This window comes from Rosa chinensis, chromosome 2 (genome assembly GCF_002994745.2).
Source record: "Rosa chinensis cultivar Old Blush chromosome 2, RchiOBHm-V2, whole genome shotgun sequence".
Classification (NCBI taxonomy): domain Eukaryota; kingdom Viridiplantae; phylum Streptophyta; class Magnoliopsida; order Rosales; family Rosaceae; genus Rosa; species Rosa chinensis.
This window is the reverse complement of record NC_037089.1, coordinates 20,901,060-20,915,252: the sequence shown is the minus strand read 5'-3', so window position 1 is coordinate 20,915,252 and position 14,193 is coordinate 20,901,060. Positions and strand designations below refer to the sequence as shown.

The window sequence follows — 14,193 nt, the reverse complement described above, 5'->3', positions numbered from 1 at the left end:
TTGAAGCAAAGGACGACAAACTTTATTGATGAATTAACGTGTACAAAGAGTAGAAAAAAGTCCATCAAGTCCTGGAGGGACATGCCCACTCCATGAAACTTGTGCACTAGACAACAAGGCATACTTAGCCACCTTATGTGCTAGTTTATTCGATTCCCTATAAACATGAGAAAAGAATGATCCTGCCAGAGAAGATAATAAAGAAGAGATATCATCAATAATTCTGCCAAAAACGGAGGTATCCTCACCTTCAGCGCAAATAGCTTGCACAACTTGTAGACAATCAGTCTTAAACATGACTGGCCCCAGATCGTTATCCACTACTACCTTGCATGCCAACCGACAAGCCAAGGCCTCAACCACCACAGGAGAAGCAACATCAGTACAAGTCCCACAAGCACCAGCCACCACTGTGCCATTAGAATCCCTGATTACCACACCCAGACCCCCAGACCTGGTGGTCATGTCAAATGCCCCATCTATATTGGTCTTAAGCCAACCAGCTGAAGGTGGACACCAAGGCTTAACTTGGCGCCCCAGTTTGACATTCTCAGGAATCCTTGCAGCCTTGAAAGAGTGAAATAAAGTAACAACTTGGAAGTAAACTTGATGTGCAGAGCGGAATTGACCATACCATAAATGTTGGTTACGCTCCTTCCACACCCCCCATAATAACATCATTAGCAGAGAGAAAGAACTCGGAGATACTATAGTATAGCACAAAGCCAACCACTCCAATAAGGAACATGGCGGTAGCCCGAACACAGATCCAAGGTCTGGTGCTAGACCAACCACATCCCTCACAAAACTGCACTCCCTACTGATATGGGAAATGGTTTCCTCCTCCCTATTACAGAATGGACACCCCTCACCAACAAGCACTCTGCGTTCCCTAAGCTGGCCAGCAGTTGGCAGAATAGATGCACAAACCTTCCAAACATGCACCTTAACCTTACCTGGAACAGACGCATCCCATAAATGCTTCCAACTACTTGGGATCACCATAGAGGAGGAATGATCCGAAATAGCAGGGTGTAGAGAAGCAAAAGCCACCTTATAAGCGCTTTTAGTAGAAAAAAGACCTTTCTTGTCAAAATGCCAAACATATCTGTCAGGAACCCTATTAATACTAAGAGGGATAGAATAGATGAAAGTAGCATCATCAACATCAAAATTAGCAGCAATCAACTCTCTATTCCAGCCCCCATTCTGAATAAGCCCACTAACCATACAAAGAGAAGAGGGAGCATACCTCACGGGCCTGAAAAAAGTGGGTCTCGGGATCCAAGGAGATTCCCAAATTTTGATAGATGTTCCATCACCTACCTACCAACGGATCCCTCCTCTCAACACCGAACTAGCAGCAAAAATACCTCTCCAACAAGCAGAAGCATGATTTGGGGCTGGAGCCTCCAAAAAAGAAGAGTCAGGAAAGTATATAGCCTTAAACAAACGACTGACTAAGGTGCCTGGATTGCGAAGTAACCTCCAACCCTGTTTAGCAAGTAGAGCTAGGTTATGGGCGTGCAGATCACGAAACCCCATACCACCCTCCTCTTTGGAACGACAAAGACGTTCCCAAGACTTCCAATGAATTTTACGTTCATTGGACTTACTCCCCCACCAGAATCGAGCACACATCTGATGTAAATCATCACAAAACCCCTTTGGAAGCAAAAAACAGCTCATAGCATAGGATGGCAAAGCCTGTGCCACCACCCTTATAAGTAGGTCCTTACCAGCACTACTCAGTAGTTTTCCCTGCCAACCAGCTAACTTTTTACTCAATTTCTCCTTGATATAAGCAAAAGGCTCAGTCCTATTCCTCCCCAAATAAGTAGGCAGTCCCAAATATGTCTCATGCTTAGCGTCAATAGAGACACCCAAGAAACCTGCCATAGCACACTTGTCCACCTCTGGAACTCTCTTACTAAAAACAATACTGCTCTTAGAAAAATTAATCTGCTGACCAGAAGCTAACTCGTAATCATGCAGAACATTCTGGATATGAAGACACTCATGCAAAGTAGCTTTTCCAAACAACAAACTATCGTCCGCAAATAATAAGTGATGAATAGTAGGAGCACCCTCACAGACTTTAATACCCTGCAACTCACCATACCCGACTTTACGCTCAAGCAAAGTTGAAAAAACTTCCGTGCACAGAAGAAACAAGTAAGGTGATAAAGGATCACCTTGTCGAAGCCCCCTAGTAGGAGTCAAATGGCCCCTAGGCTGACCGTTTATCAGAAAGGCATACTTCACAGTAGTCACACACTTCATAATCACTCCCACCCACGACTTTGCAAAGCCCAATCTCAGGAGAACAGCTTCCAGAAAATTCCACTCCATGCGATCATAAGCCTTACTCATGTCAAGCTTCAAAGAGAAGACCCCCTCAGTGCTAGAGTAACAATTATGAATAAAATGTGATACCTCATTTGCCACAAGAGTATTATCTATAATTAATCTCCCAGGGATAAAAGCACTCTGACATGGAGATATAATCTTTGATAAAATCTTCTTCAACCTGTTAGCAATCACTTTTGAACAAATCTTATAGATCACATTACACAAAGCAATAGGCCGTAAATCAGTAACCGACACTGGATCTTTTACTTTGGGAATCAAACAAATATGTGTAAAATTGATCTCACCAAGGATTTGCCCAGTATGCAGAAAATTTTGAACTGCTTACACAACATCCCCACCTACTACCTCCCAATACTTCTAAAAAAACATAGGTGGCATACCATCAGGTCCTGGGGCTTTCGTCGGATACATTTGAAACAAAGCAGCCCTAATTTCCAAAGCAGAATAAGGAGCACACAAGTCGAAATTCATATCCGCAGTCACCTTAGGCTGCAGAAGCCCAACAACATTTCGCATATGAATAGAATTAATATCATTAGATTTAAACATACTGGAAAAATAGTGCAACACCACATCTTCCATCCCTTGAGATGTATCATGCCAGACACCATTATAATCAAATAATCCTGTCAATCTGTTTTTAGCTCTGCGGTTGGAAGCTTTCCTGTGAAAAAACTTAGTGTTCCTGTCGCCATCTGCTAACCAAGTCACTTTGGAACGCTGCTTCCAGTACACATCCTCTTCTGCCAATAAACCTTCCAACTTTGCAGTAAGAGCAGAACATTCCTCCTGATTTGTAGCGGATAAAGGCAAAGAAAACAAAGCCTAAAGCCGATCACGCAATAACCCAATCTCTCTACGTCTCATACCAAAGGATTCACGCTGCCATTGATTCAAAGAAAATCGGGTATGCATGATTTTCCTTGTAACCTGCTGCATACGCAAACCATTCACCTCAGGCTCCCAACCTGCCTTAACCACATTCCGGCAACCCTCATGAAGGGTCCAAAAACTCTCAAAGCGAAAGCGGTGTCTCCGCCGCCCCATAGTAGGTGGAATTCCAGCAAACACACCCACCAAGATAGGGACATGATCACCATGGACAAGAGGCAGATGTAAAACTCGTGCCGCCTGAAAAATGTCTGACCAGGTGACGGATGCAACCGCCCGGTCCAGCCTACTCCTCATCCCTGGCCCACGCCATGTGAATGGCGAGCCATGAAAGCCCAAATCAAAGAGGTCACACTGAGACAATGCATCCCTAAAAGGCTGCATCTGCCTTTCCAGGCGCACCACGCCGCCTTCCTTCTCATAAGCATGCAACAACTCATTCATATCTCCGACAACCACCCAAGGCAGCGCCGACTCGGCCCACAGAGATCGTAGCAGTGCCCAAGTCAAATGGCGGTCCGCCGTCACTGGATTACCGTACAAACCTGTCAGCCTCCATACCACACCAGACCCATCAGTCTCTCTGACCTCCACATCAACATGGCTCCTGGATTTTGACAGGAAGCAAACATCTAAACCATCAGCCCAGAAGAGAGCAACTCCACCGGACTGACCCTCACTGAAAACAGCCTCACAATTCAAGTACCCAATTTGCAGACGTAAGGAATTCATGTATTCCCAATCATCAATCTTGGTCTCTGACAGGAAGATAAAAGAAGGCTTCCTTTGTTGAATCAAAAGCTTCAACGCCTGTACTACCGCCGGGTTATTCAAACCACGACAATTCCACGCCAAAACCTCCATACCTAGGGCTGGGGATTCTAACCGTGTCCTGCTCAACGAGTAAGAAGAGCCTGATTTTCGCTGTAGGGCAGCGAGCTATGTTGGAAGCCGACCACCATGAAGCAGCGACGCCAAAGAGCAGCGTCCGACAGCTTTGACAGCAGCGGCGCCAAGTGATGCTATCTGCGACGAGATAGCCTTGTGCAACGACGACAGGCGTCGCCCTTGGAGAAAAGCCGGGACCGACGTCCTTGGAAGTACAGCAGCAACCGTCGACCGGTGCTGCACTGCCTGCGGGTATTGTAAGTTAATATATACAGCTTATGTTATAAAATAATTATATATATGGAGCGAGAAATTTGATTATAAACACGGTATAAACACAAATCTTAATAGGAATCATAGACATAAAAATTAAAGAACCAGTGTTGCGAGCAAAAACATTAGCTAGTCTCTCATAGGTATCTACAAACATGGATCTCCCTCTGTCTAATAACATAAACGTTAGGTTAATCAACCTAATGCTTATTTGTTATTATATTTAACAAATTATCACTACCTACACTTTTAGCCCATAAATTACCATCAGCAAACCTGTTTTTTTTTAATTCCCATGTGCTAGTGTGCAAGGTATTATCCTTTGCGGTCAGATTCCTTCCATTTTTTAATTATTTTTGCTGACAAGTAAATTACGAAATTGCCCTTGTGATTAGGATAATGTGAATTAACACTGTTGAATGTCAGTAGCATTATGAAAAAAGAATATCTCTACATTCCATCTTTGTTTTTCTCAGAAATAACTCATTTATTTAATGATTCCAAAAACTATTTGTACATATTACAACATGAAACTTGGACACTATTTTGTTGCTTCCGCATACAAGCAGTAGTGTACTGAGGATTAGTAGTATGTCACCCCCAGCAGTATACTAGCCCCAGTAGTATACTGACCCTCAGTAGTGTACAGATCCGCAGTACTGTACTGGCCCCCAGTAATATACTAGCATGGACTTCTCGCATTTGCTCACTTCAGCATTGCTTTCATTAGCTCGATCCTAATCCAATAAGAAAGTACCATAAACACAAAACTAAAGCATTACACAACACCACCAATCCAATAAGAAAGTACCATAAACACAAAACTAAAGCTACTGACCGTCAATACAAAACTGAGAATCCACCAAATACAAGGAAAAAAAAATTGAAATTCAATTTTATTCAGCACCAATTATTTGGTCATACTTTCATATCAAAAACCAGTGAAATCAAATCAAATAGTTCTATGGAATAAAATAAAATAGAAAACAAAACAACAAATAGTACCAGATCTGAAAATTTTCAACCGGAAAGTACTGAAAGCTACTTTAACAAATAAGGAAAATAAAGGAAAAGATTCGGCTAATTACCTCATCCTCGCCCTCGTCGTCGTCGTCATCTCCCTTGCCGTCATGGTCGTCTTCATCGCCTCCTTCAACGTCTTCCTCGTCTTCTTCGTCGTCCTCATCGTCTATTGACTGAACCGGAGGGCCACTAGAGGACTGTACGACCTCCTGGACATCGTCGTCTTCATCTTCATCCTCATCGTCGCCATCATCCTCGTTTTCGTCGCCGTCCTTTTCCTTGTCTTCATAGCCGTCCTCTTCCTCGTCTTCGAGGCTGTCATCGGAAGACTCCGAAACGGACTCGTACTGCTCCAATTCCTCGGCAATCAAAGGCTTCACTTCTTCGCCTGGGTCTCGCCCTTGGTTAGCTGTTAAGGTTACGCGCTTAGTTCGCCGCTGGGGTCGTGCGCTTGGTTCGCTGCTGGCTCGCGCCCTCGCTTCTCCGGCTGCTTCAATTTAGGGAGGATCTGGATTTTGGAACCATTCCGATTTGGGGATCTGGATTTTAGGACTGTTTCAATTTTGGAATCTTTCTGATTTTGGGGGAGTGGCATGTTTGGTAATTTTTGTAATATTTGAGTGTTTTTCTTTAAGATGAGCTAACAGGCTGTTGCAATTGTTGGCCGCATGGGATATTAGTTTTAGACTCTGCTATTGGTAAATAATAGTGTTATTTTGTAGTTATTGGTAAAAAGCTCTATTATATTTTACACTGATCAAATTTGAGGTTTGCTCACTGCTCGATAATACTGTAATAACAAAAGCATATATATGCCATATATATATATATATATAGGGCCTTTCTAGTGAGGGATTTTTTTTTAAAAAAAAAAAAAATCTTTTCTAGGGATAGGGCCTTTAACCAACTTTTCGATCATATTTTTACATCTCAACCGTTTAGTTTTTAGATCCTAATGTGTAGATCATTTCTACAAATTTTCAGCCAAATTGATTGTAATTAAGGCATTCAAAATGGCGATTTAAGATTATAAGTATGAACGGATCAAGTTTGACAAATTTGGTTCCTCCATTGATTTAATCTAGTTTGATACCTTAACTATCACGATTTTGGCTGAAAATTTGCAGAAATGATCTAAACATTCGGACCTAAAAACTGAACAGTTGAGATGATGAAATGTAATCGAAAAGTTGGTCTAATGCCCTATTCCTAGAAAAGACTAAAAATATAGACCCTTAGTGGAAGGGTCCACTATATATATATATATATATATATATATATATATTCATGGTTCTTGCATATGTAACAATTGGTAGGTAGTTGATCTTTGATTTGCATAGTAAATGTTTTTATGTCTGCCATCTTTCAAGCTATGTACATATCGACTTCCATGGTCAAAAACTGATGTAGCTAGCAGATTTACCAAGCTGTACAACATGCCATGAGTCTCAAACACTATGCAAATCCAATTATTTGAAGTTTTTTACCATGCAATCACTCAGTGGTCCAATATAATATCGATGTGAAAAACAATCCCCCACTGGCCTCGATCCTAAATGCTCTACACTTCTTGATAACTGTCTTGAGGATCTTTGAACAAGACCCTGATGAAGTCCATATTGTTCAAGCATAAATTTCATATGATTTAATAACTTCGATCAAGTTACATTGACCGGTTTCGTCGCTGCTTCTTGTGAAAGGCACCTCCGGAGACGATGGGTGCTGGAGTTGTCACGTTAATGAGGTTAGGAGTGCACTGTGAAGCGGATTTCCTAGTGCGGGCATTCTATGAGTCTCAAATTTAATAGGGTTTGACGAATTTTGGTTGTTGAACTTAAAGTGGTGGTGGTCTAGATCGGTCTTTGAGCTAAGGGAGCGGTGATCCTGGTGGCTTGTGTTCTGATCCAATCAGGTTTGCACCTTAGCAGGTTAGGTTGCGTTGATAAATGCAAGGAGATGGTGTTTTGGTAGGTTAACCACTTGATCTAGAGACATATGGGGTAAGGCTTTAATGATGACCATTAAATTGAGGACTTCATGAGGATTTTCTAATCAACGGTTGTGATCAATTTTTCGATCACAATTCAACAAGTCAACCATTAAATGTTTAGATATTTATGAATAGATAATTTCTGCAAATTTTTTCAACCAAATTGAAAATTGTTAAGGCATTTAAAATCATGATTTATCATTTATGAACATAAAAGGTTCAGGTTTGACAGATTTCGTTTGTCCATTAATTTGATATAGTTTGGTACCTTAACAATTAACAATTACAAACATAGTACTTTTGTTGTTTAGAATCACAAAAATGACAATTTTGAAGAAAAGTGCAAATCTAGCATTTTTTGGATGCAAAAAAGGCCAAACTATCCAAACTACTTTAATTTGAAGTAGGGGTGGGGGAAAATTGTTACTATCCGCTAAGGTGATTCTATTCAAACCTCTTAATTTCTATTTGGACCTCCTCTCTTAATTTTTTCATCAAATTTTCTATTTTACCCTTACACTTTACACCTGCACCTCCCATCTATAGGTGATTGACTTCTACGTCCCTCACCACTTTCATCTTCACCCCATTTTTTTGGTAATTGCTTCCAATAATAATTTTTGGCTCTTGACAACCTGGATTTGATCTCAGCTTCGTGTCTAACATCATTCCGCATGCAAACACCAAGGAAGAGATAACTAATTGATGACTAGAAATTAGAAGTCTGACAGTCCACATACCTTCTTTCAAGAAGGAGAATCAAAGCTTCATATATCTCATAAGTGATAATGTGAACTCACACTTTTAAAAATTAAAGGAACCCATAATACCCTCAGCCTTGCAAGTAAACTATTATAGCAAAGGGAATTGTGTTTGTGATGCCTCTCTCCAACTTGTTATGAGCTCATGTATGAGAGTGATTTGCTTGAAGAAGGAGAGAAAGATCTTCTTAGGAGATAAGAATTTAAGTACTGTACATATGCAAATGTTATCTTTGAGGGGGAGCCTTAAGGGTATAAGAGTTCGTTTAATTATTAGAAGTGTGAGTTCACAATATCGCTTATAAGTGAAATCACTAGATGGTACAATGATTAAGGACTGATCAACAGATGCAGTCCTATAATGACAATCACACAAACACAATTTGACACAAGTATTTACTAACGCAGTGTAAACCTCACAACTGAGGAAACTTCACTGCGAGGCTTATAACGTAGCCTACACGAGAATCAAATCCAATATGAAATAAAGTGATTACAGTTTACAAGTAGTAGTATTTAACACAACCACATTAGCTAGCAACAATGCTAACTTGCTTACAACTGAATGACCTATTTTACACAAAGTACGAATTGATCTTTGTTGATAGAAAAAATTGGACACGTCTTCTAATTCAACCTTGTCTCGAAGCCTCACTGATCTCAAGCACTATGCAAGTGAAGAATGCAGTGAACAAGCAATGAGCACAATCAAAAACAAAAGAAAGTTTTGTAAAACCAGTTTTTGTAGACTTATGCAACACAAAGAAATTTCTCAATCAAAAACTCTGGGAATGCTGTTTCAAAACCTTTTATAGAAGAAAAGACTCCCCCTTAATCCGATAACATTGATCACAGATTGAGATAAGCATGGAAATGTTTTTCAATCAAATCATGAGACTCAATCAATCCTAACTAACATCATGCAATTGATATCTCAAAAAATATTTATCTGATATGCATTTTAAACTACTTTAAATGCAGATAAGATATTTGAAAACTCTTTCCTAAAACTCCAATAAGATTGCAAACAATTTAGATCCACAATATAAGCAACAATCACATGCAATATGATATGATATGCAGACTGCCTTAGATCGAGATTAGTGAACTCTTCAGTTACTTGATTTACGCTACCTTGAATGCACACGATTCATGTCAACTACTGCAACCTCTTTGCTTGATCTTTAATCTCCTACAGCAACTAGGAAAGTAGGAGAGATCGAAGAGCTTTCCTAAGCTTTTGGTCCTTCAATCTCCTAGTACACTCAGGAAAATTGTGTTGAATGGGGACTTGCCAAAATACTTACAATCTCCCCCTTTGGCATTCCCATTCAACACATGAACATTTCATCAACCTGCAGTTCATACTCAACAAGACAAACAATCTATGTACCACAAGTAATCAAGCAAGACATGAGACATCTATTAGTATTACAAACAAGCCAATATCAACCACAATAAACTCTCTCACATTGAGCTGTGAATCACTAAGTATAATTTTTACAAAAGATCAATGGTCACAAAGATAAGGACCCAAAGATTCACTTGGATCTTTAGAATCAGTTTCAATCATTTTCTAAGATCCAAGGAAATAAACAAAAACAAAATAGAATAAGCAACATAAAAACATCCAACATAAAAAGCAATAAAACAAGCATCCAAAGAGGTCTATGCTTATGCACTTATAACATAAACCCAAAATAAAAAATATTGTTCAAGAAAAGAAAAGTTACTAAAGGAAATAAACAAAAAGAAAACTTTTTACTTCTCCCCCTTTAAAGGGAAATGTTGAAGGGTTCTGAAAAGCTTCTTCAAGTCTTCCTCATCATAGAAGCATCAACAGAGTCCATAGAGTTATCACTCTCATCTGTGGTAGCCTTCTTCCGAGCAGCACTTGTGGAAGGTTCTGGATCACCAACTTCAGTTGCCTTGCTTGGCACAGCTCTCTCCTTGGAAACCATAGGGCGGATCTTGTATGTTCAGGACCGCCATCTCCAAATGTGCTCCAAGAGAGAGGTTGTTGTATGGCCACTGCTCACCAACAAGAGAAGTTATCTTGCTTCAGACCATTGTGAAAAAGGGGTGGGAAGATGAAATGACAAATTTTTCAAATTGCACACTTAGAACAAACTCTCGTGAGATATGAGAGAGATAGAGAAATACACAAGTCCTTTATATAGAGCACAATTAGGATTAAGCAACCCAAAAGTCACACTGCCTCAACCCAAAAGGCACAGCTTCTTCAAGAAGTAGAAGAGTTAGTGTGGCGACCCGAAGGGGTATACCACAGCGCTGTAATATTAAGCCAATAGGAGCTCGATACCTAGTAGACGTACCGTAGACCTACCAACTTAATACTACAAGGCCTTTTGAAAATGCAAATTTTATAAAATAGGAGACCAAGAAAAACTTTTAAGGAAGGACTTTAAATCAACAACCCAACATTCAAATTAACAAGTCTAGAAATGCTTCAAAATAAAGTGGGAAAGTGCATTGTAACGCCTTAGGGCTTACATCATAACCGAAATGAAAGGAGTTCAATAATAACAATAAAACAAAGGGGTGAGGCGCGCTCCCAGGTAGGCGGACCTCACATAGTTCAACATGGAAAGAAAAACGAGTAAATTAATGGAGTACCAAAGGGAAGAACTTCAAGCTACAGGAACAGCAACACACGAACTTGGCCAACGACCCACTTCTAATCCAAATCATCCAGAATGACCTCGTTGTAACCTGAAATGTAGGGGTGATCATTTCGTCCTCGCTAGCCCACTAGGGGCTGACCCAACCTTAGTTAGGTTTGAAAACTAATAGGTAAAACATAACTATTAGAATATAGATTGCGCGCATTTGTAAAATCGAGTAAAACAAATGCAAACAAAAACAATCACAGTTGTTTCGTTTCAGGAAATCATATGCAGCATGCTTCACACAACTTGGAGCTCCGAGATACTTACCTGCCGGCTAAACTAAAATAAATCGGTGACCGACCTAGTTCGTCATCCTTCGAGAACCAGCCAACTACTCTGTAGCCAATGTGACTACAAGTAGCGAAAGTGTCTATTTCCTGGCTCTGAGTCTCCTATGACTGGTTCATTATCTGCACTCACCTTTCCTAGACAAACATAGGAGCACAGCTCCCTCTGGAGGTTCACCGTTATCGACACCGTGGGATCCCTAGGAATCAACGTGTCTATGTCCCATTCACTTTCAGGTCACAAGCACAAACATACAAATTGTACAGTATCTCAACATGCAAGTCTAGCCTCGGTTTTCACAATCAACAATTATCAGTTATGAAAACACAGGTATCACGTGGCATCGACTAATGAACAACCAAAAACATACTTGCAGGCAACATAATATTATACTAGACCATTCCACATATATCGAAAAGCCTCTAACAAGGAAGGGACAACTCACCCTACTTGGAAAATGTTGGTGTATTCCACACTCTGGTACTTCCCCCTTAATCTTCTTTAACGATCGTGTTTCCTGAACTTTCCTGAACCATTACTTAGTTTGTAAGTAATTATCCAAGTAAACATCATGATCAACTTTAAATAATCGCGCACACTAAATCATTTTTATTTCAATGAGGCCATTAATTATTTCTTTCAATCTTTACCAATTTGGGAAACTAACTTCTTTCTTAAAAGGGAAAAACGTCATTATCGCTCCGCTAAACTATCGCCAACCCGAGCGACCAAAGTCGAGTCAATCCTCACATTTTACGAGGTTGGTCAATCCTGGTCAACTCTCGAAGTTGACTTTTGACTTTTGACTTTTGACCAAGTATTCATTTATTTACCATTATTTCTTATTTATTAAAAATAAATAAGTAAATAATTATAAATAAAGTTTTACTTTTACTTTTACCCATTTACTTTTCCTTTTTCACCTTTTTACTTTTACTGTGACTTTTACCTCCACACTTTCACTTTTATCTTTTTACTGAATTTACCTTTACTTTCACCTTCTTCACTTTTTACCACTTTACCGCAGTAAAAACTCATTTAATCCAACTTTTACCATTTTCTTCATTTTTCTTTCTCTTCCAAAACAAAACACATTTCTTTACTTCTTCCTTTTCTTTTTCTTTTGGCCAAAATTACACAACAAAATCACCAAATTCTTCAACACCAATTTCCATTCCTTTGAAAACTAAACCAATAAAATCCTACTAATTAAACCATCCTCAAATCTCTATTTTTCACAATTTTTCCAACAACAACAATAGCTCAACAAAATCAAAATCAACCAAATAAATTCCAAAAATTCTAGGGTTTGTCCAAAACCCATTCCTTATCCTTTCTTCTTCAAAACTCACGGCCTAATCCTTCTCCTTGGCCTTCTTCACCTACAAATCCGTCCAACATCAATATCACAACCAAAAAACTCGAAAACAAGGTTGCATGGATAGATCCTTACCACAAATCCTTGCCAAACCCGTAGCCTAGCCTCTTGGTTTAGGGAAAATCGAATTCATGCAAACAAAATCACAAATCAAAATCAAAAACTCGGATTTAGGAAGAAATAGGTGTAGATCGGATGAATAGAGACTAGATTAGGATGAAGATTACCTTGATTTGAACTTGGGATGAAGAAATCACGAAAACCCCAATTTTAGCTTCGGGTTCTAGGGTTTTTGGAGGGTTAAATGGCTAAATTTCTTGATTTTGGTTGGAGAAATGGAAAAAGGGGAGGAAGAGAAGAAAATTTGGAAATTTTGGTTGAGATCGGGGTTTCGGCGACGGCGGCGATTTCCGGCTAGAGGGTAGAGAGAGAGAGGAAAAGGAGAAAATGAGGAAGAGGCTAGGGTTTGGAGAGAGTGTTTTGCTTTTATACCTCTCCCTAATTTTAATTGTGAAAAGTCTAATTTGCCCCTCCTTTTGGGTCAAGTGGGCTTGGGCTGCTCCATTTTCAATTTCCTCTTAATTTCCCTCAAGCCCAATTCGAAATTACACCTTCAAACATCCTTATTTCTCAAACACTTCACCGAATCATTTTGGGAAAATTTTCCGAGCTTGTCCTAAGCCTTGATACTTTAAAAATAGTTTTCTAGACCCAAATTAGATTTTCTTTAAATTCTTAATCCTTTTAAAATGGCCTCAAAGTCTTAACCTAAGCGCGAATACTTGTGTACCTTACGAATACGTAGTTTCATACATTATACGACAAATTAAAATAAATAAGAAAAAATACGGGGGTCTACAGTTAATGTCAAAGAGTGGAAAGGAAATGCACCAAGATAATCGCAAAGGACCAGAAACTCCCCCTAAAAACATGCAACATTAGAGACTTAACCAAAACATTGCATATCAAGTCATAAGTATTGCATATCAAGTCATAAGTGAGAGAAATCCACATAGCATAATCACTAGGATACACAAATCTGCTATTGTTAAGAGCATAATTCAACCAACATGATTTTGAGAACATGATGTATTCTATCAACAATGAGAATGAGAATCACAATAGATATCAATTAGTGAACTGTGTCAAAATTGAACAGATAACACAGATGAGGCTTTTGATAACGAACAGAGAGAGAGAGAGAGAGAGTTTGAGTGAGAGGATAGAACCTTAACACTTTTTCATGCACCTTATGACTCCTAAGAGAACTAGGAAACACTTCCTGTTTGCATTTTTCACACAGACTACACCATATTGACTTTTCATTTGGTCAATGTAACAACTTGAACTCATGTAGCAAGGCACCCATAAGTAACTCCCAGATAAGATGATCTTAGGGTACTAAACATATCAAAGATACTCAAAAGAGTGAACCTCCAGTTGCTGTTTTTTATTTTCATGGTTTTTCTCCTTCAAAGTGATCAAGCCATTCCCGTTTCTTGCAAACCTTGGAATGTTCACCACAACCAAGGTTTGATTAACCTAATCATGTTTCATTTATTATTTGATTTTACTGGTTCAACTGAAGCAATAACCATTTTTTTTTTTAGACAATCCAGACTTCAACTCACTTTATCA

The 14,193-nt window shown here is 39.3% G+C and overlaps 2 protein-coding genes across 2 annotated transcripts; both read right to left on the bottom strand.

Moving 5' to 3' along the window:
* On the bottom strand, nt 1-1,489 carry LOC121051882. The gene is made up of 2 exons (XM_040515456.1): nt 1,253-1,489; nt 1-1,082 (listed from the first exon to the last, which is right to left on the bottom strand). Exon 2 carries the CDS (start codon nt 1,003-1,005, stop codon nt 34-36), a length of 972 nt encoding a protein of 323 aa, XP_040371390.1. The 5' UTR covers nt 1,006-1,082; nt 1,253-1,489; the 3' UTR covers nt 1-33.
* LOC112183883 (LINE-1 retrotransposable element ORF2 protein) lies at nt 1,327-4,128 on the bottom strand. The gene is made up of 3 exons (XM_024322197.2): nt 3,304-4,128; nt 2,754-3,162; nt 1,327-2,618 (listed from the first exon to the last, which is right to left on the bottom strand). The coding sequence occupies exons 1-3, from the start codon at nt 4,126-4,128 to the stop codon at nt 1,327-1,329; spliced, it is 2,526 nt and encodes an 841-aa protein (XP_024177965.2).
* Nucleotides 4,129-14,193: the final 10,065 nt, after the last annotated feature.